Raw genomic sequence first — 24,366 nt, 5'->3', positions numbered from 1 at the left:
AGTCAGTTTTCTAACCACAAAAGTTGTTTAGATTGAGAACTTTTTAATAAAATTGCAATATTTGCAACGAATGCTATATATTACCTCACTTTTTATAATATAGTGTAGATATTTCTAAATTGCTAGACCAATTAGTAGTTGAGTTTTGTACAAAACGGCCATTCGAACCTATAATTATACACAGATTAACTAAGAGCACTGATTATTTTTCTCAAGTTTTGAAGTGTTTTAGTTATTAGAAAAGTTATTATATCGATGTTTTATCCTACGAAACTCTTTGCTTTTGGAAGATATTAAAAGTTAAGTAAGTATGACTCATATAAACTATTTCGTATCATTACTCCATGTTTACATAATACCAACTATTAGAAACAAGATACTTAATAATAAGGAATGTATATAACAAAAAAAAAAGAGTTGCATTAAATTCGTTTATTCTTTACCTGAAATGATTACAATAAGTAATATTAATGATAAATTCACATATCTTAAAATCTTTATATTTCAATATTAAAATTACAGTTACTACTAAATTCATAAACATTTAAAGGCCTCAAATAAATTGTTATACTAATTATTGAAATGGTGTTGGATTACAGCCTTTGCTGCTCCTACAGTTTAAATAAACAAGTGACTGCAATCAAATTGGATCTAAAGCTAGCAAAATGCATCTTTCCAGAGCACTGGACTATTTAATATTTTTTGTTTGAGGTGAGTCCTTTTTTTCGATTGTGTGTGTTTTCCTCTTTAATATGTATAAAAGGTATGTTCAAATAAAAGGTTATTATGGCAAGGTAAGGTTGGAAGCATTAATTTACAAATATTGTCTGGTACATGGCCTTACTGACTCATTTTTTCTGATCTATAATAGTGAGAGAAATGTTATAAATGAAGGTGTTAAGGGAAAATACAAAATCAATTAATAACAATTTTATTTAATAAATAGTCAAACAATCCCACTGCATCCTTGGTTGCAGGTTAGCCTCAGCACAGTGGAATTGTTGCATGCTTGTGTTGTTGTATTCAAAAATTATAAATATTTTACAAATACACATCACTATTGATTTATAAAGTATGATTTTTAAAATCACATTCAAACAAACTTTAGCTTCATATATTGTAATAAATAAATAATGTATAAATATTAATTACTTTCATCAGTTGGTTTCTGCTTATTTAGCTAGATGGCTCTGTTCTCAAGTTGATTAAATAAAACGATTGTTCATAATATTAATTAATATATTATAATAATTAAGTTGCAAGAAGGACAACAGTAATTGCGTTTTAAGAATATACCAAAACTTATTAAATTTTGATAAGTTGTATATTCCCCATTTAGAATTTCAACTGGCTCAAAACAATATGGTACCTGATTCTTTAGTTACTCAACTTTTATTAGAAATAAAACAGTAAAAACTAGTAATATTAGAAATTAAAAAGATAAAAAGTATGTATTTGATGTAATTTTTCCTAATGTGACGTTTTTTTTGTATAAAAATTTGTATGGTAAATGTTGTTACACCATAATATCTCACTCACTTTCTTCCTTTCCTTCTTCACAAAGGAAAGCTTAAAATATTTCTTAATATTCAACCTTTTTCAATAAAACAATTTTTGCTCAAACTCATTTTTTTTTTTTATTAAATTAGACTTTTTACAGAAGCACTTTTGAATTGTCATAACATAGTCTTAACATTTACCACTGGTTTGAAAAGCAGTTTCTACATGGCATAGCCGGCAAGAAACTGTAGTTGCTCATTTCAAATGATGCCAATTTTACATTTTAATTCAAAATGGGTAATATTTATACATGATGATCCATGAATTTCTATTACCTGATCTTGTGTAAGTCGTTATTGTGTATATGTAAAATGTTATACAATAATGAGAATGAGAGAACTAATGTGCAATATTAGAATTAAAAACATGAGACAGGCAATCAAATACATAATCAGTATAATCAAAATCAAATATATTAAATTCTCAAATATTTAATAACTGTGGTGCTTATCAGCTTTTCTTAATTTGAAATGGAACAATTTGCATATAATAATTGGATAGTAATTATGCAAGAAAGGATTAAAAAACAAATAAATGATTTAAATTTTTTGTCACCATTAAGAGAAATAAGAAAGCTAGGATTAATTTTTAACCTGAATTATTTATTACAATACAAACATACTTGATGATTGCAAGTTAAGCAATGATACTCATATAATTAAAACTATAATGAAACATTTGTAATTTATTGATACGTGAAGTACCTATTTATTACAATTATGTGAATATTTTCCGTGTACCATTGATTTTGTTTACATTTCATTTCAATCGGCCGATGTAAATAAGCGCGCCACTAAGTGATGTAATATTATACAATGAAAACGAGAGTTGCAGTGGTGTGGCGCGAAAATATTCTTTATGCTGCACTCGGCATTCGGTTCCATTCAGCTGATGCGGCCGTGACAATGCGCGCGGCCGGCGCGGGGGCGGGAACGGCGAAACTGGGTCGTTCGCGATATGTTGTCAAGTTCAAGGCCACCGAGAGGGGGAGGGGGCTTCCGATCGTCCATAGATGGCGTTGTGCGATTCGAAAAAATTTGCGAGCGGGGTTGAGGTGGGGTGCAGGGGAGAGGAGCGGGAACGAATTTTCGGTGCAACATACGACACGACGCTGCACTCGCGTGTCGAACGTCGCGACGCTCAGTACTGTTAGCTTTGGCGTGATAGCTAGACCCAAATAACACTAAACAAATCCGGCACAACCGCGCCGACATGGACTGGATGGAGATGGACGATGTGGTGCGTACGTTTTTACTATTTCCAAATAGGCTGTAGAAATAGCCTGAGTAAAGAGAAATTTTCTATTATTTTCAATTTGGCGAAAAGCGGCCGTACTTGACCTATCCTAACAGTTTATCATCGCGCATTTATAACAAAACATTACATTCTTATCTCGAATATTTGGTGCTCTATATTTTTTAGTCCTTTATTATTTTAGACCGTTTACAATTATTCACTCACTGTGTTCTAATAAAATAATATATGATTTGAATGTGCACTAGCACAGTTTATGCTATCAATTCCTCCACGCATACAATGTAGACTGATAGAATAACATAGCCGCAACTATGTATCGGCCTCTGCACTCATTTAGTATTCGCAAGTGGCTAACAATCGGTCGATTGAGTTGTCAAAAATTGCCTTCAAATCCTGTTTGTCATTCTAACATACGACACTTGCGCGGAAGTCCTTTGGAGCGAACTATTCCGTTTTTTTTTTTACATACCATATTGATTTTTTAATTAAAGATATAGAGTTTTTAGAGGTTTATATCGAAATGTACATAACTTATACAAGTTGGTGCATTACATGCTCATAGTATATTGCACGAATTTCGGGATCGGAAATATCACGTTTACACGTGTGAAACGCAAAGTAACGTAGACCCGACCTGCCTCAACTCGCCGTGATCGATCGCCGAGCCGTAGCTGCGTCTAGCGAAGCCTATAACGGTTTAACCGCTCCTATTTCACGTAACACTGCCAATTTGTTTAGACTGCCAAAAGTATGACGTAATGCTAATTTACTTGAGAACACAATAGTGTGTACCTTTAAATATAAAATATCATACGTATAGTTCTAAAGATATAATTATGAACACTTAGTACTCGATTTTAGTGTCGGTGGTCAATTTTAATTAAAATTGATAACTTAGCTTAAATCATAGGTCGAGGCCGTCTAGATGATTGGTGAAAGGTGTTATAATAGAAATATTGCAAGTCTATGCACAAGAAAAATACACAATCGAGCTGACAAAAAATCTAATCCACCATGTGTAGGCTATTTTTTATAGCGTCTTTGAGAACGGGTTCTTTGTTTTAATTAAAGTATGAATACGACCAGTTGCGAGGACGTAAGAAAAATAATATAAAAATATTTTAATCATCTGCGTTTTGGACTAACTCAAAATCATTAGATGTCGTAAAATATGTGGCCGAGCTGGGCAGGAAATTAAATAGATATACTGACGTAAGGAAAATTTGTGTGTAAGCAGAAACCACAGATAAAATGAAAGTGCTGCCATATTTTAACGAAGTTTGCTTGTATCTAATCTGTTTTGCAGTTGCATACGATAGTATAGTGGGTTGGCCTTGGTTGCTTATCTACAGACGAATTATAGCATAATATTCATTTACATAGATTTTTCTTTAATATTTATCATGTTTTTTGCATCCCAAATAATATAATATAAACACGTTGTGCTCCGCATTCAAAATTATAATACTGATTGTGAATTTTTATGGAATAATTTGCATTTGTTACGGATTGGTAAATATTGAGATTTTAAAATGTTACCAATTGTAACACCTAAGTGTTATTATGCGTTTGTTTTATATTTAAATTTATTAACACATTATATCATGTAAAAATATGAGCGTCACGTTTATCGGTGGTGATATGTTTTGTCACGATTTACCTAACGGCGATATGGAGGCTCATAAAATTATACTGTGTTGGTACAATCAAGGCTACTCGACTTCTTCTAGGTCTGGGGTGCGAAGGTCGCCGAGGCGCTCCAAGAAATAAAAGTGTCTAATGTTACATTAGGAGTCCGTTCGCAAATATTTCTTGTCTACACATTTAGAACCTTATTAAGTAATAAATCCAGATGCTCACTGCCTATTAAATGATCTAAATGAAGATATATATTTGCACTATGTACCACAAACCATTTGATACATTTCATTTGTAATTATCAACGTCAACAAAGATATTAAAGTATCGATTGAGGTCACGAGATCATGTGGCTTTGGTCATGGTCTTAAATAGATAAGAAATAATTTAAATGTAACACTTCCGCAGTGAGGAAACAAGTTAGGGCAATAGATGTTTTCTGCACCTCTTCATAGATCTAAATGTTCTCCATACACGCTTTGTGTCTTATCGCAATTGTATTGGAAAATCTCTCTACATTGTTACGATATTTTATATAACATCTTTAACTTATGCGACTTAAGTTTATGAAATTAACGCAATAGCATCCTTTGTTGTTAACTTCTAATCAACATTAGATGTGCTTCAATACACGGAGTCAAGGAAAAGAGAAAGTGATAACGTTATTCCGATTAAACTATTGGTACATTAGCACTCCACTATTACTTTTGACATGAAAATTTCGCGGACGTAGCAGGGTGAAATAGGGTATGTAGTAGGGTGAAGTTCCTCGTATGAGAGCCACGATTGGCAATTCGATAGTTTGCGAATACACATAATTGACAACTTGAAGTAGGGGTATCGGGAGAGGGGAGCTGGAGCGGGAAATTTGGCGGTTGGCCTTGACAATGAACTGGCGGCGCGCACACTACCAAAATCCTCTTTGTGTGTAGCACTCACTCACACAAGGTTAGAGGCTGCTATTCCACGAATGGCCTCTCCCACACAATTATTATTGTCGTAGGGCTGGCAATGTGTTTCTAATCATTTATGAGCAGATGTAGAATTTTAAAAATTATCAGTTATTACTACATATTCATTATTAATTAAATTGTGTATCTAATAAAGATTAAATCAATCGGGGTATTTGATGATGCTGAAACGAGCTATATAACCGAATTTTCTTTGTTTGTCAGTGTATTATGAAATTTCAGAAAAACCTTTTTTTTTTTTAAATCAATTGTATGATGTCTTAGATGTTATGCAACGAACTACATATGTGTTGCATCAGATTATAACAAAGCTCTCAACTTTCTTGTCAATTATAAAGCACGTTTGGACATTTAGTGGTGACCCTATATCCAAAATTCGAGGTTGTCGGCTGCGCGCCGCGCCGCCGCGTGCCTGTCCTAACACAACATACATATAGACAGCCTAGGCTTTGTCGATAACGACTAAATATCCGCCGCCAAGGCTCTTTGTTACCTATGTGTGTAATACGTATTATTATGTCTTCATGTGTGCGTCATCGCCAAAAAACCTAACTGTTGTATTTGGTAGTCTGTCTTATTTTTTATTTATAACAATTATTTTTATATACTGTAACTAATTAATTCAATTCTAGTCTGTCCAGGTAATGCGTTTATTTATATATATTTTTTTCGTTGTTCATGACTATTGTTCATTTAATTTATGTACCCCTGGGGTTTTATTTTTTCTGTTATCAACGGTACTACTTTGTTTTAAGTTCCTTTAATTTTCACGTTGGCCTTGGGTAGACTTTTAAGACCTTTAGGCGTCGAACTCTTTATTTTGGTACTTTGTTTTAAATAAAAGATTTTATTTATATTTAACTAGTTGCTTGCTCTGGCTTGGCTTCGGTAGCCGTTTTTATAGCATGTCATTTTTTTACGTTAATATCTTTATCCAAACCAAAAATCATTGAGATCCATTCAGCCGTTCTTGAGTTAGAAGTGTTGTAACTTAACGACTTTCTCCCTATCTATATAATTTTTGTGTCTTCGTGCACAATTTTTTTTATTTTTTTATTGGTTTTTAAAGTCTCTTGCAACAATGTTATGACAATTATTCAATTAGTGGTTGTTTTTGACGATAAATCTATACATGATCCACCCACCACGTGGGCGGATCATGCGTTAAATCATTTTAATCAGATAATTATCAGATCAGAGAACATAGGTTTTTATCTAAAATCATATTAATATAACTATTTAAGAAAACTCACAAAAACTCCGTGCCATTATAGAACATAATCATTTCCTTATAATTCTTAAAATACAATGCTGTGTCTTTTATAAGTACATAAACTAAACGATGTAAACATCGAACGCTTATATAACACAGAAGCAGGTAAATCTTCGGCGCGAACAGCCAATGGTGATTGCCGGTTATTGGGGTCACTTAGGAAAATTTTAACCTGCAACACTCATTCGTTGTTGCATTTCGAAGGGATACATATACGTGAGTTATTCGTGGCTGTATTATCGTAGGGACCAATCTGAAAGGCGCTGGGCACGTGTTTGGGCGGCGCGTGCGCTGGTGGGGCGAGGCGTGATGTGCGCGTACGCAGTGCGTGCCAGTGCGTAACTGTCGCTACGTTTGTTTACATCTACAACGATACAAGCTGGTTCTGTATCATCGACCCCATCATGATTGTACATATCCGCGTTGTGAACAATTTTATGAATTTTAAACCCGTTTTCCGTGAAATAGCGGTCATGGAAATTGCAGTTTTGAAGCATGGCGTGTGTAACGTATTGTATTATATGATAAAATGAGTGGGGAATGCAATGTGGATATGTGAGTATACTTAGTGTGATCCGTGAATATTGATGTAAATGATCAGTGGCATGTAATTATGAAGAATTCTAACATAAATGTATTCTCGACTATGATATGAATTATCCAAATCTTTCTTTTTAACGCGTTACGCCATTCGTAAATAATTTTTAAATAAATGCTCACGTGAATGATTACTATCTATTGAATATTGTTGTCGATATTCTAATGTCTTCGTGTACTGCTGATTTTTGGTTTCAATTATTGAAATTGGCTTATACAATTAGATATATATATTAAAGTTACCTGCTTTTCTTTATGAGTATCTATAATTTCCAGTTTCTTCTGTATTACATAATTGCGATCAAAGTTGTACCACGAATTTTTCAAATTTATTAAATTGATGCTATGAAAGATATCAAATACATACTAATACTTGACATCTTTATTATCATGCACTATTTTCTTCATTGCAAAGATTAAACACGATTTCTTATTTTATAGTCATGTGTTATTGATGTGATTCTAGAGCACACTATGTGTTATAATTGAAAGGTCAGGCCATCAAAAGCCACTTATTAAATATATCTTTAATTGGCCTCGATTCTTTTCATTATATTTTATTCATAATATTATAAAATTCACGGCATCTTAAATGTATTAACTCTACTATCTATTAACTCATTTCTCGATTCTGTACATATACCTGACCTATATGTGATATTATTCAGAACAGTGTTGCGGTTGTATGAGAGAAAAAAGTGCTTTCGAATTTATTCTTTTTGTGAATTTATAAGTAATCCCGTCTTTTGATTTGACATGCTTGTCGCATAAATGTTGTAACACTTTTATTGACCCGTCCTTTATATTATGCAATACACGTAATCTTATACTCCATCTTTTGTGTAGTATTTAACTTCATACTTCTTAAATTTTTCTTGTAAAGAAAAGGGTAACGGTAAGACACAAATAGCGCAAAGATGTTGTTAAAGGGTAATAAAAATTCATGAGATCGCTGCGATCCAATCTTCCCTAGGCTTGTATTTTTTTTCTTGTAGCTTATTTTCTCTCTAATTATCTCTAAATCATTGTCAGTCGGATGAAGTAAGTTGTTTATCTGGATGTATAATAGTTGTTTTTCATCCGAGCGCCACGGAAAAATATCAAGACTGATTAGGGAGAGAGCGTTGAGGCGTAGTTTTCCGCGCAGCGAGCCTTGGTATAGGTCGGGCGCGATGTCATCGGCCGCGCAATGTCACCCGGCGTTTCGTCGCACCACCCCCCGCCCCATCTAGTTCAGCGTCTGCGTGAATCAACCGGCGTTTGAATTTGGAACCATTTCCGAATTATATTAAATCATATGCGCCTCCTTTATATCTGAAAGATTTAAATTTATTCCTCGGTTTTTGGTTTCTTTCTATGGTTTGAGAAGCATTTATTGTATATTATTTATGTACGACGCGAATGATGTAACGTGTGACTGGGTCACCTTATTCCTTTGAATACCCTTTCAATTTTATTTACAAAGGTGTATAATGCGCTTTAAATACGTTTTTCGTGCAATTAAAAATTAACAATTTGATGTGTTTTGTGTTTTTATCATTTAATATATAAATTAATTGCTTTTGTCGATTAACACAATCGTTTTCGTAGGTTTGGTCAAACTTCAAAATTGTTCACATTTAGATAATTATTTTGTCACATAATAATAAGTCCCCGATTTTTTGTACTTTTTTAATATTTGTTGATAGCTTTGCGTGTTTTATATAAAGGAATTCCAAGAGCGGTGATGAGATGTATTATATATGAATTTTTGCGAAACACCTTCGTGTTTCACGCATCGCTTCAGAAAGTATGTAAATGTGGCTACAATTGCCTAGAGATTGTGGTAGGTCGTATCTAGCCGCTCGCCTATTGGCCGTGCGCGGCGGTAGAGCAGTAGAGCGGTAGAGCGGTAGAGCGGTAGAGCTGGGCAGGTGTTTTTGGTAGTTGTCCGCGTGGTGATATTGGGCGATGTCGGTCGTTGACACCGCGCTATCTGCATTATTTAGCCCCGACTCAATGTCGGCACAATGTCGAATCGCTAGAGTTCACAGACCGGCGTGCGCCTTACCGACCGCCTTGTTCTAGCTCGTTTTCATCGCTCGCTGTTTGGGCTTTCGCTGTCATTATGAGACGCTATTTATTTATTTATGTGTTTATGATTTTTATTAACATAATATATTGCCCTTGTAACCTTTTTTAGATAGTCATGGGTGAACGTTAGCAATTCAAGCGATGATTGCTTCAAAATTGATCCTGACCTATCCTAGTAGGATACGATATGTCTAACAGATATTATAAACGCGAACGTTTGTGTATGAGTATGTTTATTACTCTGTCACACTAAAACCACTGAACGGATTTTGTAGATACTTGGCAATGATGTAGTTTATGAATCAGAATAACGCATAAACTATGGATATATCTGCTTTTTCCCGCGGGTATGTCCGCAAGTGAAACTATGAATCTATTAATTTATGAAATATTAGAATAATAAATATGTTTTATTATATGTGATGAAATGAAACAGTTTTTCTAACGACGGACTATAAATGAAAAACTTGCACATCAATCGAGTGGGTGATGCTTGAACGTTTTTGGGGTTCGAACAGCATGATGAACGTCCCCATATACCGTTGCTCGCGAGGCATGCTCCGCAGTCGGTCTGTGGGCTGCGACAGTGGGTCGGAGCGCGCGGAAACCACGCCACGGTCAAGGCCGCCGTCTAGACGCAAACCCCCTCCCCTCCCCTTCCCGCGCCCGCGCTCTCGCACCTCCCAGCCACCTTCCCACCCCACCCTATCCGTATCTCCCCTCTATTTATTTTTACCTCGACAGCCGCCGCCGAATTTGCCTGGGTTTCTCTTTGTAGGTTCACGGACCTGACCTACCCATATACGTAACGCTAGGCGCGACGTCTGATTCTCTTGGATGATAATTATAATGAAATTATCCACTCATGAAACACACACAATACCTCGTGCCCGTTTAAGATTAGCCTCCAGTTAGACATTGATATATTATTATGCAAACCCATAATTAAGTGTGGTTTGATATTTTAAAATTATGATTTGATGACCTACGCGGAATCATAAAACTGATACGCTATTTCAACATACGCTTTAAAGCTTCTAAATGTAGTTTATTACTCACTATCTGAATAATTTGTTTTGTTTTGTTCGTAAAAATAACTTTTACAGTAGGAGTGGTTGATTTTTTTTTGTTGGAACGAGAATAAACATTCTTCCGGAGATTACGTAGGTTTTTGTGATTTGGCACCTCACATGAGTTATATAGAATTTCGTTACTACAGCAAACCAGCGGCACAAATTATTATTATGTATTTATGTTCTTTTTTAAGTCATGCAGATTATTTTGTATCCTTGAAATTCAAAAATGCTCTTTTAATCTATATGCTTATGCGTTATTTATTTTTTCAAACGGCTCAGGAAGTTTTTTGTCTTCCAAATTTATTACGGAAGTTTTTTTCGTCTTCCGAATTTAATACTCTCAAATTGATATCCAAAATTAGAATATTAACGGCGCCTGTCAAAAGTAGTCAAGGAAGTAAGTACCGGTCCTCTGTACTCCTAACAGTTTTAATTTTAATGACATATGTATTTATCTATCGCAAAGATCAACGGTGTAACTTGTTTGTAAGACGTAGCTCTGATTGGGCGTAGTGAAATCATCGACGGGCGGTCTGTCTGTGAATAACTAATGTTACCTTGGACAACGTCGTGGGACCACACGCAAATGTTGCACGTTATATAAGTAGAGTTTTTTGCCTATTTTTAACTTGCCAATCAAATGCAATGGCTGCGCTAATTTCGAGAACACGTTGAGCAATGCTCGGCTTGAATGCTTAATGAGTATCGTTGAAAGGAGTTGTTATAAAAACGTATGACTCTGAATTAATTTCCTATCGTGACGCAAATTCGTCCCGCGATATGTGTTGGTTCGTTCAACGCTAGGTGCCTCTACGTTTCGGAGATTTTTAACAATAATATCCACCTGCTTATGGCCCTACGTTTCCATGGATTAATATCTTGAACATTTCCAACGAGCTCTATCGATTTTCAACGTATCTACTACCTACGCACAAGTTTCCGTGTGTATACTTTGTTTATTTAATTTTAAATCAGAAGTGTTCTGCGTTCATGAGAGATGTAGCGTGATAAAAAGACATTTAAACTAGACTTGGGGGCTATAAATTTCCTATATATTTTTTGGGTTCAATTTAGGAATATTCTTACAGTATTACGTACATTGCAGAAGTGTATGCAATATGCACGGCTCAATTATGTATGGGAAAGGATTGAATAATTGCATTATGTATAACATGCAGAAGCATTTACCATGGTAACAGATTTGGTATGCCGGAGCTAACAAATATACAATTCTCGATTGTTAATTCTCAATTACATTTTTTTGTAACATACCCACGAAGGTACATATCTACCTAAATCAATTTGTCAAAAGTTGCAGCGTAGCAAATTACAGCTCGCAAAAAATTCTGTCCGTTTTGTAATTACTAATTATGTTCTCAGGTTTTGATTCGAACACGTTTCGTTGCTGTTAGGAATCGTTAGTTTCCTTACATAAATCTATCAACCTTAATAACGAGTTGCAGCCCACACGTTTGTCGATATCAGATGTTTGAGATAATTTAAAAATAGCGCGATCGAGAATTATGATATTCAAGTGAATCGAAAGAACTATATACCTAAAATCGTTTAACTGAGCGTCACTCGCGTGGTACCCGGGTAGAAAGTAGTCTACGTGTTAGTCCCGACCATATTCTATCTCTGTATTAAATTTCAAACAAATACGATATGTTGTGTGCGCGTGAAAGAGTAATGTACATCCATACTTACAAACATTCGCATTTATAATATTAGTAAGATACCGGCAACCTTTTGTTACATACAGCAACGACAACGTGACAACTAATTGATATTTTACTTGAAGTGGATTTTTTATCGTACAACAAGAGATATCGCTATGATAACATATGGAAAAATATGGCAAAGACGTTGGCAATGCTAAACGATCATAATGTTGTGGTAGGTCCGGGATTTTCATAAACAATGCGTCGCGTCGCCGATATTTTTTCTATCAGCTTTGGCTAATTTACGTCACGATTCCTTCGATAAAGAGGCATATAAAAATCTAGTCTTTTATTGAATGCGATAAGCGAATAATCATAAATGGACACATTGCGTTGATATTCTTAATTTCTCTAACCCGTATATGAGGTTGTTTAATGATTGCATAGAACTAAACTGTATGCAATTATGACAATTTGCATTAAGTTTGATTTATGCACTTGATAATAATCAAAGAATTCCGATTTAAATAAATAGACACATTTTCATGTAATTGGAATGTAATAGACCGAATAGATACAACACAGATCTAGAAAGAGAGATCTGTTATTTTAAGAAAACATGATTTATTAACAAAATCGCTATTTCAAGAGACTAAAGTGAAGTAATTACTAGCACTTCAATATTCTAGAAAGAACACGCTGTCTTATATTTTTAATTACGTAAATTGTACAAAAGTAATTGGCTTTGTTAATCATGAAAAGGTTTCCACAGCTAAATCTTCTTTTATAATAAAATTTAATCAATGCTTAAGAAATGTTACATATAAATATGTACATCGAAGAGCACTCACTGCATTTGCTTAGCATTAAACGATAATAGATTAACACTCCTCTTCCTTAAGGAACTCGCCAAAGTGTAAAATGTGTACGAAATCACATTGTCCTTGGTCAGGTCCAATAGACGGTCAATTTTTAGCCGTTCATTGGTATTTTGCTGACAAAAAAGTAGCCCAGGCGGGCGGGTGGCCTTGAATTCGATAAAATCGCGTAAGCATGCGATTTTCGGTGTGTTGAGGCGCGAATAGATATTCATAATAACAAGCGCGCCAGTTCATCGACCGTGCGTCCGTGGAGTCACCTTGGTGGTTCGTAGATAAATGGCAATACGTTATTCGGCTACGCGGTGGCCTCGCAGCTCGGCTCACGCCGGCCGGCTCAACGCCGCTACTGTTGGGATAGGCTTGCTGTAAACATTGCGGCTCTACGCTTGATGACTTGACAAATTGCTCCTGTGAGTTTTTTTAGGATAGCCTTGAAGGATATGTAAGCCTACATGTGCGATGCGAAGCGGTGGACGATTTGATCTCGTTTGTAGATCAGCAGATGTTAGATGTTAAGATTTTGTTGGCTCATTATTTGATATCAAACATTTTATTAAATACTAGCTGTACGCCCCGGCTCCGCCCGGGTAGTTGTTTATTGTAATTTAAATTATAATTAAAAGTATCCTATCTCTCAAGTTGGATCGAACTGCACATGGTGTGCGAATATTATTATAATCGGTTAAGTGGTTTAGGAGTCCATTGAGGACAAACATTGTGACACGAGATTTATATATATTAAGATTTAAATTTCCGTAATACCGTATAAACGAAAAAGGTAAAAAACTTCTAAGATTTAATATCTTGGATAGAAATAGACTTTTGCTTTCAATCAAAATTAAAACTATATCGTATACTATGGTTTTATTTATTCTGAAACTTTCTAGAATCGGTAAGAGGATGTGACTTTGTTGAACCAATTTACAAGAGTAAGAGTGAGTAAATAGTAAAAATATTCATTTCAGTTTTTCATTAATCCCACTAATATTATAAATGCGAAAGTTCGTGAGGATGGATGTATGTTTGTTACTCTTTCACACTAAAACAAATTACAATGAAATTTGGTACGTAGATAACCGGACAACTGGAATAATAGGCAACTTTTTATCCCGATATTCCTACGGGATACAGAGTTACGCGGGTGAAACCGCGGGGCGCAGCTAGTAAATTATAACAGGGATATAACTTTACGTCCACATAGTTATTTTGCGCCAGTATTGCGTAATTTTAGTTTGTAAGTCTGTCAGTATACTTTACCACTTGTGGCCCGATGACTCTCTGAAAGATAGCTATTATTTTAATAATCTTATTATTACACCGGTTGCGTCACGAGAATTTTTATCACAACCCGGCAATGTCATTGGGTCGATGAACTGAAATCCTTGGCTGCGTAGAAGATAATAATTTTATTTTCGACTATTTGATATCAGAATAATAAAATTATGACCTGACTTGCAAAATATGTGACCTATTTTATATTAAACTTTTATTGTACTTTCTACATGAAACAAATGTGTGACAGCGTGAAACATTAATTATATGACGATAAACGTGCTATGCACACGCTATTTTATTCAAGGCGATTTAATAGTCGTTTTTATGCACTAAAAATAGATAGATGCCGCCTAGCTGCGTTTGCAGCTGAATAAAGGGAAATTTTACTTTGAATCTGATAAACTAAGAGCTTCCTTCGATTGATGGATTAAAATATTTTTCTCTCTGTTATTTTTTTAGCTCTCCGGTTTCGTACCGTTTGTAATTTAAACAGGTAATGAAGGATTAGGATGTTAGCGTTTAAGTTTGTGATCGAACATTCCAGTAATGTAATTAGATAGTCTTTCATAAAACAAATGTTATGTTCATAATATTATTAATATTTATAGTATCCAAGCTTGTCTGGGATTATCTTCTATAAGCGTTTATGTGTTTTTTTTTATGCGATTTGTCTGATAATAAGCGATCACCACCGTGAAAATAAAGGCATGGACTGGGAAGGGTGAGGAAAAGGATATGGGACTTCGCCTCCCCCAGTCACCGAACGAAACGAAGTAGCATGCTTCTATTTCACGGTTATGTTCTGTAGGGGTGTGGTAGCGTCACTGGTGTGAGCTGGCCCAATTCGTGCCGAAGCGTGATCGACTCCCACACTTAAAATCGTACATCTATACATTTTATATAAAAACCGTATGTGAGAATACACTATAATATCATAATGTGCAATTATCTAAACTTGAGTCACCCCGTGCTTGGTATATAGTGTTCGTAACATCGGTATAAAGAAGATAATGAATAAATCGCGTTAAAACTTCGTTTTAAACGTAACTTTGCAAGTACCTTTAATTAAATGAATTCCTTGTATTCCAGGTGCAAATGATGTCAGCAGTCAGCGGTGAGCCCCTGCTGCGACGTGTCAAACAAGAAGCCGAACCGCCTCCGCAGTACTCGCCCCCGGAGCAGCAGCCCAGACCGATGCCAATGATGCAGCCGTGTGACGTAAGCACTAGGATTTTCCTTAAGATATCGTATTAATATTGCAAGGAGTAACACATCTATTGTATTTCTAAAGTGGGGTGATACTATCTAGTAAGTGGTATGCTGTAATACGTTCGGCGATGACGATCGCTTGCTATCGCGAGAGGAGCCAGCTCTTTTGTTTCTTGTGATTTGAAAATAAAGCTTCAAATATGCTATGAAATACAAAACTTTGAAAAGTATCATGGGCGAGGTGAGGTAAATAAGGTTTAGGTGTATATGAATTTGTATACGACATATTGTGACCATGTGAATACAAAAAGCATAAATTTAAAAGGTCTGAAATCATCGTTCCGGTAGCCTTTTCACAGATTTGACAAACGTTCGACTGAAACTAATATAAGAGGTAATTTGTTTATGTTAAAGTTAGGTGAACATCAAACATATGAATTATGAAAGTGCGTACGGTTAATTATATGGAGAAAAATTTGTGACAGTTACACAAAATAACAATAAATTGTATAATTTTTTTAGTAAAGGGCGAGGCTGATGCGTCACACTGATAACAAATATGTATTAAGTACCTATTAAACTTTTTATCATATACATGTATTTATATTTTAGGTTATGATATTATTTCGCTTTTAAATAATTAATTTAATTTTTGCGGACTTCAACTAGGCATATGAACACATATATATATATATACTACTTGATGGTAAGCGCTACCACCGCCCATGAACAAATGGATTGCCGACTTTAAATTGGGAAGGGATTAACAAAAGGATTAACGAGAGGAACAAAGGAAAGGACTGGGAAGGGTTAGGAAAAGGATATGGGCTCCGGCCCCCCCACTCGCCGAACGAAACACAGCAGTATGCTATTTCACGCCGGTCTTCTGTGGAGGTATGGTATTTCCCCGGTGCGAGCTGGCCCACGTGCCGAAGCGTGCTCGACTACCACATATAAATGTGCTACCATATATAATAGCGTTGCGTGCTTTAAAATAATAACTACGTGAACTGTTTATCACTTTTAAAATCAACATAATCGTTCGAATTTTTAAACCTTGAATTTTATTTAAAACTTTATTTGCATTATTTTAAATGTTTTTTAGAAATATTTCTATAAAACGGCCGCATTGTTCGATTTGTAGCGTAAATAAAAATTCATGTCGGAACGCGTTTCTTTAACACTATACTTCAAGATACATTTCCTTGAATGGGAATCTTAGGCATTAGGCATTAGTAAACAGGTATATGTTATTAGTGTCTGAATACCATTTATATTATATAACTTGAGATTTCCTACAGCTATTTACTGTATACAACTCGCTTCCTTGCAAATTTAATTAGCCATAGTCGTAAATTTGAAAGCGAATCCCTCCCCCCACAGTTAGACATAGAGCCAAAGGAAGAGATCAAGTTCTGCGTGTCTCCCGGCGAGGGCAGCCTGGTGGGGAACGCTAGCCCCGAGCAGCAGCACTGCTCGTCCACAACAGCCGCCGCGGCGAGCGGCGCGAGGGATGACGACGCGCCGCGGAGGGTGTGCCTCGTGTGTGGCGACGTCGCGTCCGGCTTCCACTACGGCGTCGCCAGCTGCGAGGCATGCAAGGCGTTCTTCAAGCGCACTATACAGGTGGGCGGTCGGCGCGTCTCCCGTCCTGCTCACTGCGCAGTGGCGGGAGGGATAGGTGATGTTTTAGAAAGTGGGAAGATGGCTAACGGGAGGGGGACAGAAGTGTTTTGCGTTTAGTGTGTTTTAATATGAGAGGCGCGTAGTTAAATTTTTATTATTGATATAGTGATGGTTAGTTGTGGATGAAATGGTTTAAACGAAAAAAAAAAGATTTTTCCTTACAGTCTTATCAGCAATCGGTATTAAAGGGTATCAGTGAAAGATATGAAAAGGTTATTAACTTTTACGTGTTTTGAATAAATAGATTAAACTTTGTTATTGTGGATTTCTTTTCAGTTTAACTTTGTATTAATTATTTGACACATGAATACAATGTGAAAAGACCTTTTCGTTAAAATCTATAATTAAATTCAGTTAAATATATGTAAGCATCCACAGTAGAAAACATTTTATTTATAGACCAAATGGAGAAATGCTTATACGCATTTAGATAGTTCCTGGTACAAAGAGAGTAGTTCACTGTATTTGCACAGGCTATTTATACACTTTGCAACTGTTTCAACGTATTTAACGTTAAACTTGGTTCTGTTGCCATAGTAAATACGCCAGCGATTGCGGGCGGCGTGTAATGAACGCCTCGTAATACGCGACCCTGAAAGTTTGGCTAAGTTCGATGTAAGCTCTGTTGTTTATAGACATTTACGTTATGAGTTGAACGGGTCTAGATATGAAGAAGGTATTGTTGCAGTTAAAATGACACTGATTCTAATTTGGAAACAGGGAAAACAGTAAAAGTGCATTAGTGATTTTTTTTTTGTATTTACTGTATTTATGGTACTGATATTATAAAACTGAGGTTTGCGCATTTTTTTTACATTTTTTGAGTTTTTCTGATTTATTTTGGAGTCGCTTATTTTAGATCAAAAATCTTATAGACGAAGTCCCGCGAGCCAAAATCCGTTTACAATATACCCGTACAAGAATTGATTTTTCTCTAAATTTTTTTATCAAAAGTTAAGTTGACATTACAACGCATGTATACTCACACGTGCCGTCACCGTACCAGGGCAACATAGAGTACACGTGCCCCGCGTCCAACGAGTGCGAGATAAACAAGCGGCGGCGCAAGGCGTGCCAGGCGTGCCGGTTCCGCAAGTGCCTGCGCACGGGCATGCTGCGCGAGGGCGTGCGGCTGGACCGCGTGCGCGGCGGCCGCCAGAAGTACCGGCGTGCGCCCGACCAGCCCGCGCCCGCGCACCCGCGCCCGCAGCTCGACGACATCAAGGTGAGCGGCCTGCCTGCCCAGTTCGGTCGTCGTTGTCAATTCATATATGTTCCCACTGCTGGGACACAGGCCTCCAATGAGGGTTCAGGCCATAACCCACCACGCTGGCCGAGTGCGGGTTGGCAGATGTCACATGTCGTCGAACTTTTGATTCTTGGACATGCCGGATTCCTCACGATGTTTTCCTTCACCGTTTTGAGCAGTGATGATGTTAACCACATGAGCAGATAAATTGAAAAATCAATTATTTCTGCACGCTCTGATTTTTAACATATATATTTTTTCACATACTGTTTATGAATCAATTGCTAATTATTTATAATTTATTAATACCTTTTATAGTATCTATATCAAGTTTAAAATTGAAATATGTTACTACCTTATCAAACCATTTCATTGCTTTTAAACTTGAAAACAATTATCAAGATAATTATGAATGTATAATATATAAAGTGTACTTACTTTTCTACTTGATTGTATAAGATATGTTACGTGTGGAGTTTACTCTATTACAAGTATTTAAATATTTAGATTTACTCATAATTTAAATTTAGAGCTATTGAGTCATGTAAAAATGTACAATATAATACAAAAAATTATTTGTACTAAACGTTTTAATTACACAGACGTTTTTTTATTTAAACATATGCATTCGCCCACATTGTGTGTGAGTTATGCGTCTTCATGTTAGGTTAAGTTAGTGCATTTGCGTTTTACCTTTGTTTATTTTTCATGACGTTGCAACAGCTAAATTTTATAATAATAAAGCGTTTCTTTTACCCCAAAATTATGGGGTTATAGATAGTGCTAAATCATCTCATAACTACCATTAAATACCTATCTCATTAACTGATACCTATGGATTTCCTACACCTAAAGATGAATTCTTAACTTTACTGTTTTTATTAGAAATTGCCTGACGATACTGAAATATCTAAAATGACATAGTTCAATTACCACCTTTTTCGTTTTAGGGCGGATAGCAGGATACATTGGCAGTTTGCTAAATTGAGTACATAGGCAGTTTATTTTATCGATATTTATCGAACATTCCAGGTGTTAGAAGCCCTATTGTCATACGAGCCGGAACTGCTGACGTGCGCCGCGCCCCCCGCCGGAGTGACGGACCCCACGGCGAGGACGCTTGCCCTGCTGGCGGACCTGTACGATCGGGAGCTTGTGGGCGTTATTGGCTGGGCCAAACAGATACCGGGCTTCACGGAGTTGACTCTGAATGACCAGGTGAGCTTTTGGTCGTAGAAGAAGTAGTAAGTAGATTAAAAATAAGAATATAATTTGTAACTATGTATTTGCAAATAAATATAAGTAGAATTTTGTGAATATGAATTGGAAGAACATTATGAGCAGTATGCTCTATATCTCTATATATTCTTTTTGAGTAACGTTTTAAATAATTCGTTTGTTATTGATCAGAGTTTAAAATGAATTTTGCAGATGAGTTTATTTCGTATTTTGGTAATTCGTTCTGGAATCGATATTGGGGTAGTATGCCATCACAATTTGAATATACTTAGCTATATTGGGTTTAAGGTTTCTCAGTTTGGGTGTGATAACCTGGGTGCGGTGAGGCGATGAGCACGCAGTAGAGCATACCTCATCGTGTAATGTGAGTACTGACGATCGTGCGCAGATGCGGCTGCTGCAGAGCACGTGGGCGGAGATGCTGAGCCTGATGCTGGCGTACCGCTCGCTGGCGGGCGGCGCGCCGCTGCGCCTGCGCTTCGCCGCCGACCTCGCGCTGGACGAGGCGCAGGCGCGCGACCTCGGCGCGCACGACCTCTACCTGCAGGTACTGCGCCATATAAATAATCCACCTAATTATTTCTATACAATTTGTTCTTTTAAACTTATCACGCTTTTTTGATAGATAGTCATACCTTTTTAGCAAATGTTTATTAGTTTATGATATTCAAATTAACAAATTAACAAACCTTACTGTATATCTTGCATAAGCACTAGAAGATGTTGCCATGTATTTTTAAAGCTGAATTTTGAGTCAACGATGACGGAACAGTATGTCACTAAAACTAGCGCTTGTCACTGCGAGAATGCAATACGTGTGTTTCTCTTACTTTAGTAAATTATAAATATTTGGACGAAGCAAAAGCGCTTCCAAAGGTGGTCTAACTAGACAATGCATGAATGAATATTTAGAGTTAGAGTCTGAGAGCGGTGTTGCGTCCCGCAGATAGCGGGCGTGGCGCGGCGGCTGGAGCGCGCGGCGGCGCTGCGCGAGGAGTGCTACCTGCTGAAGGCGCTGGCGCTGGCCAACAGCGAGGCGCGCATCGACGAGCACGCGGCGCTGCGCCGCTTCCGCGACACCATCCTCGCCGCGCTCAACGACGCCGTCTCCGCGCTCAGGTGCCCCCCCCAACCTGCGACCTACTCTTAGAGGAAACTACAATATTTCCTATATAAGCTACTAGCTCTCCCCCACTTCCGAATTACCTCAATTTAAAAGAGGAACCACTGTATATTAATTAATATGTAAATTCCAATTATAGATCCAAATATTTTAATATTTTTAATTACCTTTATTAACCTTTAAAAATCATGAATAGAATAATCACTCTGTACAGTCCGTATACCATCCTGTATACAGGCATAATAGTGAATGACGTGTGTGCAGGCCGTGCAACGCGAACGGCGCGCTGCAGCAGCTGCTGCTGGTGCTGCCGGCGCTGCGGCTGGCGGACGTGGCCGTGCGCCGCTTCTGGGCGGCCGTGCACCGCGACCGCCGCGCGCCCATGAACAAGCTGTTCGTCGAGATGCTCGAGGCGTGCCTGCGGTAGACCGCCATCGCGACCCGCTACGGGGACCAGCTGCAGCGGGCAGACAGGGTGTGAATTGAGATCCAGTGCGGCCACCAGATGCAGCTGCAAGCATAGGCTCCATGGCTGTTGCTGCTGCTAAGACGTACAGCACGAAAAATCTGCTTCAGAACTGTTGGTGCAAACTAATGGCTGATAAGGTTAATTAGGAAGGAGAAATCAGATGTTACATGTGCTGTTGGACAATGGTAAAGAAAATATAATATATGATATAGTGTCATGTGCTGTCGGTCTGTGAGCCCTTCATCAATGCTGGAACGTCATGAGCCATGCTGGTCTCAAAGATGATAATATAATGTGGGTTGCAATGAGCACTGTGCTGTAAAGCTGGTTTGGACTACACGGTTGATTATTAGCCCGAAGTATACCTGCCACTAGCGCTGGTGGCTAAAATCGGAATTAAAATGGTGAACTGTAATAGGTTCGTAGTGTTATAAAGGTTGTGTACAAGATTTTAGACTTGAAGCGTTACTACAGCATAATATAGACATGCATGTGAACTGTGGTTAAATGGTTATGGTCGATCTGAAGAGTTGGTAAAGTGGAAATAATCTTTTTAGATTGCTGTCAGTGTACAGAAATCAAATTAAATACCTGTCCTGGTCCATAGCTGATGGTGTATAAAGTTTTAGACTTTGAATGTGTATACATAGGTGGGGAGACGGTAAATAATTTTAATTTTTTGTTTACGGTTATGAGTAGTGTTTAAGATAACTAACAATGGCTGAAAATGTAAATCAAATGAAATCAAATCAATATACACTACACTGATAATATAATAATAAAAATGACACATAATTATAACTAAAACAACACATTAATCCACATTGTCTTTGTTATGGTTACTATGTTAAAGATTTTTTTTTAATTATCTGTAATTCTGTATGAATGTAAGGTTTTTTTTTTACATTTTCTGCCCATGTTAAAAACACAGAATAAATGTGTGCCTCAGGTTGCTATTTTATGACTTTTACGCTTTTTGTCAAGCAATAAATAATTGTCTAATATTATGTTATTCTACAAAATGATTTTAGATATGTTTTTCATTTCAATTTTCGTATAAAACGTAAAAGTTGTAAATAGCTCCTAGAAGCTCCTTTCTTTATACATTTGTGTTGTGTAATGCGGAGACGCGATATGCACCATATCATTAATGTAATATTATTGCATTTAACAGGTTGGGTTTTTGAAAAAACAGTAGTGTAACTTTCATTACTATAGAGCCTATGTGTATCTCTTGGAGGTGCCTGTATTTTTATCAATTAAATAACACAAACTTATTTGAGCTTGTATATTTATACAAACATCACATTTTCTCTGTACGATTTATGAATGAATCGTTCACTTTTCTCTTTAGTTATATGTGTAAAAAATTGTTAACGTTAAGTTTGACGATTAGAGTTAGAATTTCAACGAAAAATAATGGATTATGATCGTTGCAGATGTGAATTTGTGTTAACAGACTTTGAGTCTGATAAAATGGCTGTGAAGACACGATCAAAATTGAATAAAAACACTTTTTAGGTTACATTTGGCGGGAAAATAGATATCGCGTCCCCGCGCCGTTAATGTACAAAATGGACGGATTTAGTACAAAACTTGTTACTATTTTTGTATAATATTAAAAATATACATAGTTTTACCTGCGGTGAGGATATGAGATTAAACGAGGTCGGAGAAGAATCCAATATGGTTAGTTTTTAATTTTTGTTATGGCTTGCTGAATATTATTTTGTTAGTTTGTAATTATCACGTTTTTTCCTTGTTACAAACAACAAATTAGTTAACATTATGTTGTAAGCATTTATTTTAATTTTCCATGCATTCTCTCTTCGACCGTTAAGTCATGAAGAATACAAGATGTTTTCGGCGATATAAGTCGGTTTCTATCAATTTTTAACTGACATTGAAATCACAAAGTGATGAAATGAATTTCCCCTATCTATATTTCTGATAGATCTCCTGATATTTACATAATCGATGAAGATTTATTTAAAGAAGAACTATTTTTACAGCTGTTCCACGTATACGATATATATATTATGTCCTTGTATGATTCAGATAGTATATTTTTAATGGGTAATTATTAATGTTATATGACTTAAAATATCTACTATTCCTACGAATATATGTACATATAAACGTTATATATTTAAAATAGATATATGGGCAGTGGAACAGTATTATAAATAATAAAATACCTCAGTAATCTGTTACCATACACAAGTGTCATTTAAAAATATAAAAATACCGCGAACAGTCAATATAGGATCTGAGTGTCGCTTTATTTTGTAGTATAAGTATTTTTATGAAACCGTTTTGATGACATTTGGTTACGATGATAAAGTTAGTTATATACAAATCATTGTTTATATAGAGGTTGTAAAAATTATGATTTTAGTTGAAAAAATAAAACCGCTCCAAGTTTTTCAAATGGTCAAATCTAATGAAGTACAAAAAATAATTACGGTTGCTGTATTTTGAAATTACAGTGCGTAAATTTAAGACGAATCCATTTGCCAGACTTTAGCGGGAAAAAAAATAACCGTATAAACATAGTTAGTACGGTGGGTTAATTTCCAGTGAATGTTATATAAAGCGTCCTTTAGTTATTCTTATGTTAAGAATATTTGATATATTTATAGTTAGTATGTAACTAAGTTCTCGCTGGTGCGATGCAAGCGGGTGTGATACTTGTACAAAGTGTGCGATGTGCCAGATTAGGTTTTAAGTTTTATCTTTTTTTTTTCCATTTAATCTGTGGTCGTTCGGAATTTGATCGCGTTTTTCATAAATCGAAACAACGAAGTGCATTGTGTATATTGAATATTCATATTTCAAGGATTACAGATTAAATATTTATTAGTACGTGAACTTCGTGTCTTATTTTTGTAATGAATGACGTATGTTTGTTTACACAATGTAATTTGATGGTGTTGCGGAGTGCTCATGGGCGGCGGTGTTCGCTTATTCATTCTGTGGCCTGCTTCTCGTGAGTCTAATCTCCCAAAATGTTATCAGGTGATATGGGCCTGGAAAAATGTGAAATAAATTATAAAATTATTATGTTTTGTGTTTTTTTTTAACCAAACCAGTTATTCTATTTATACTATGAAAATTTTAGCCATACAA

The 24,366-nt window shown here is 36.2% G+C and overlaps 1 protein-coding gene across 3 annotated transcripts; it reads left to right on the top strand.

The window, feature by feature from the left end:
- On the top strand, window positions 1–24,289 carry LOC119828587 (steroid hormone receptor ERR2). Of its 3 annotated transcripts, XM_038350794.1 has the most exons (9): window positions 1–304; window positions 600–711; window positions 15,352–15,480; window positions 16,855–17,097; window positions 18,164–18,382; window positions 19,439–19,624; window positions 20,034–20,192; window positions 20,592–20,764; window positions 21,033–24,289. In XM_038350794.1, the coding sequence occupies exons 3-9, from the start codon at window positions 15,358–15,360 to the stop codon at window positions 21,193–21,195; spliced, it is 1,266 nt and encodes a 421-aa protein (XP_038206722.1). In that variant the 5' UTR covers window positions 1–304; window positions 600–711; window positions 15,352–15,357; the 3' UTR covers window positions 21,196–24,289. The 3 variants fall into 3 exon arrangements, with proteins under 3 accessions (XP_038206722.1, XP_038206720.1, XP_038206721.1); XM_038350792.1 differs by lacking the exons at window positions 1–304; window positions 600–711 and adding an exon at window positions 2,681–2,799; XM_038350793.1 differs by lacking the exons at window positions 1–304; window positions 600–711 and adding an exon at window positions 7,023–7,254.
- Window positions 24,290–24,366: the final 77 nt, after the last annotated feature.

Source organism: Zerene cesonia, chromosome 8 (genome assembly GCF_012273895.1).
Source record: "Zerene cesonia ecotype Mississippi chromosome 8, Zerene_cesonia_1.1, whole genome shotgun sequence".
In the NCBI taxonomy this organism is placed as follows: domain Eukaryota; kingdom Metazoa; phylum Arthropoda; class Insecta; order Lepidoptera; family Pieridae; genus Zerene; species Zerene cesonia.
The sequence above is the reverse complement of the archived record's forward strand: the minus strand, read 5'-3'. Positions and strand labels throughout refer to the sequence as shown.

What these genes read in the sequence shown, in the direction of transcription:
- LOC119828587 (XM_038350792.1), top strand. Translation starts at nt 2,773, where the DNA reads ATGGACTGGATGGAGATGGACGATGTG. An exon ending in GGATGGAGATGGACGATGTG is followed by an intron (nt 2,800 to 15,351) that starts GTGCGTACGTTT and finishes CTTGTATTCCAG; the next exon opens with GTGCAAATGATGTCAGCAGT. An exon ending in CAATGATGCAGCCGTGTGAC is followed by an intron (nt 15,481 to 16,854) that starts GTAAGCACTAGG and finishes CTCCCCCCACAG; the next exon opens with TTAGACATAGAGCCAAAGGA.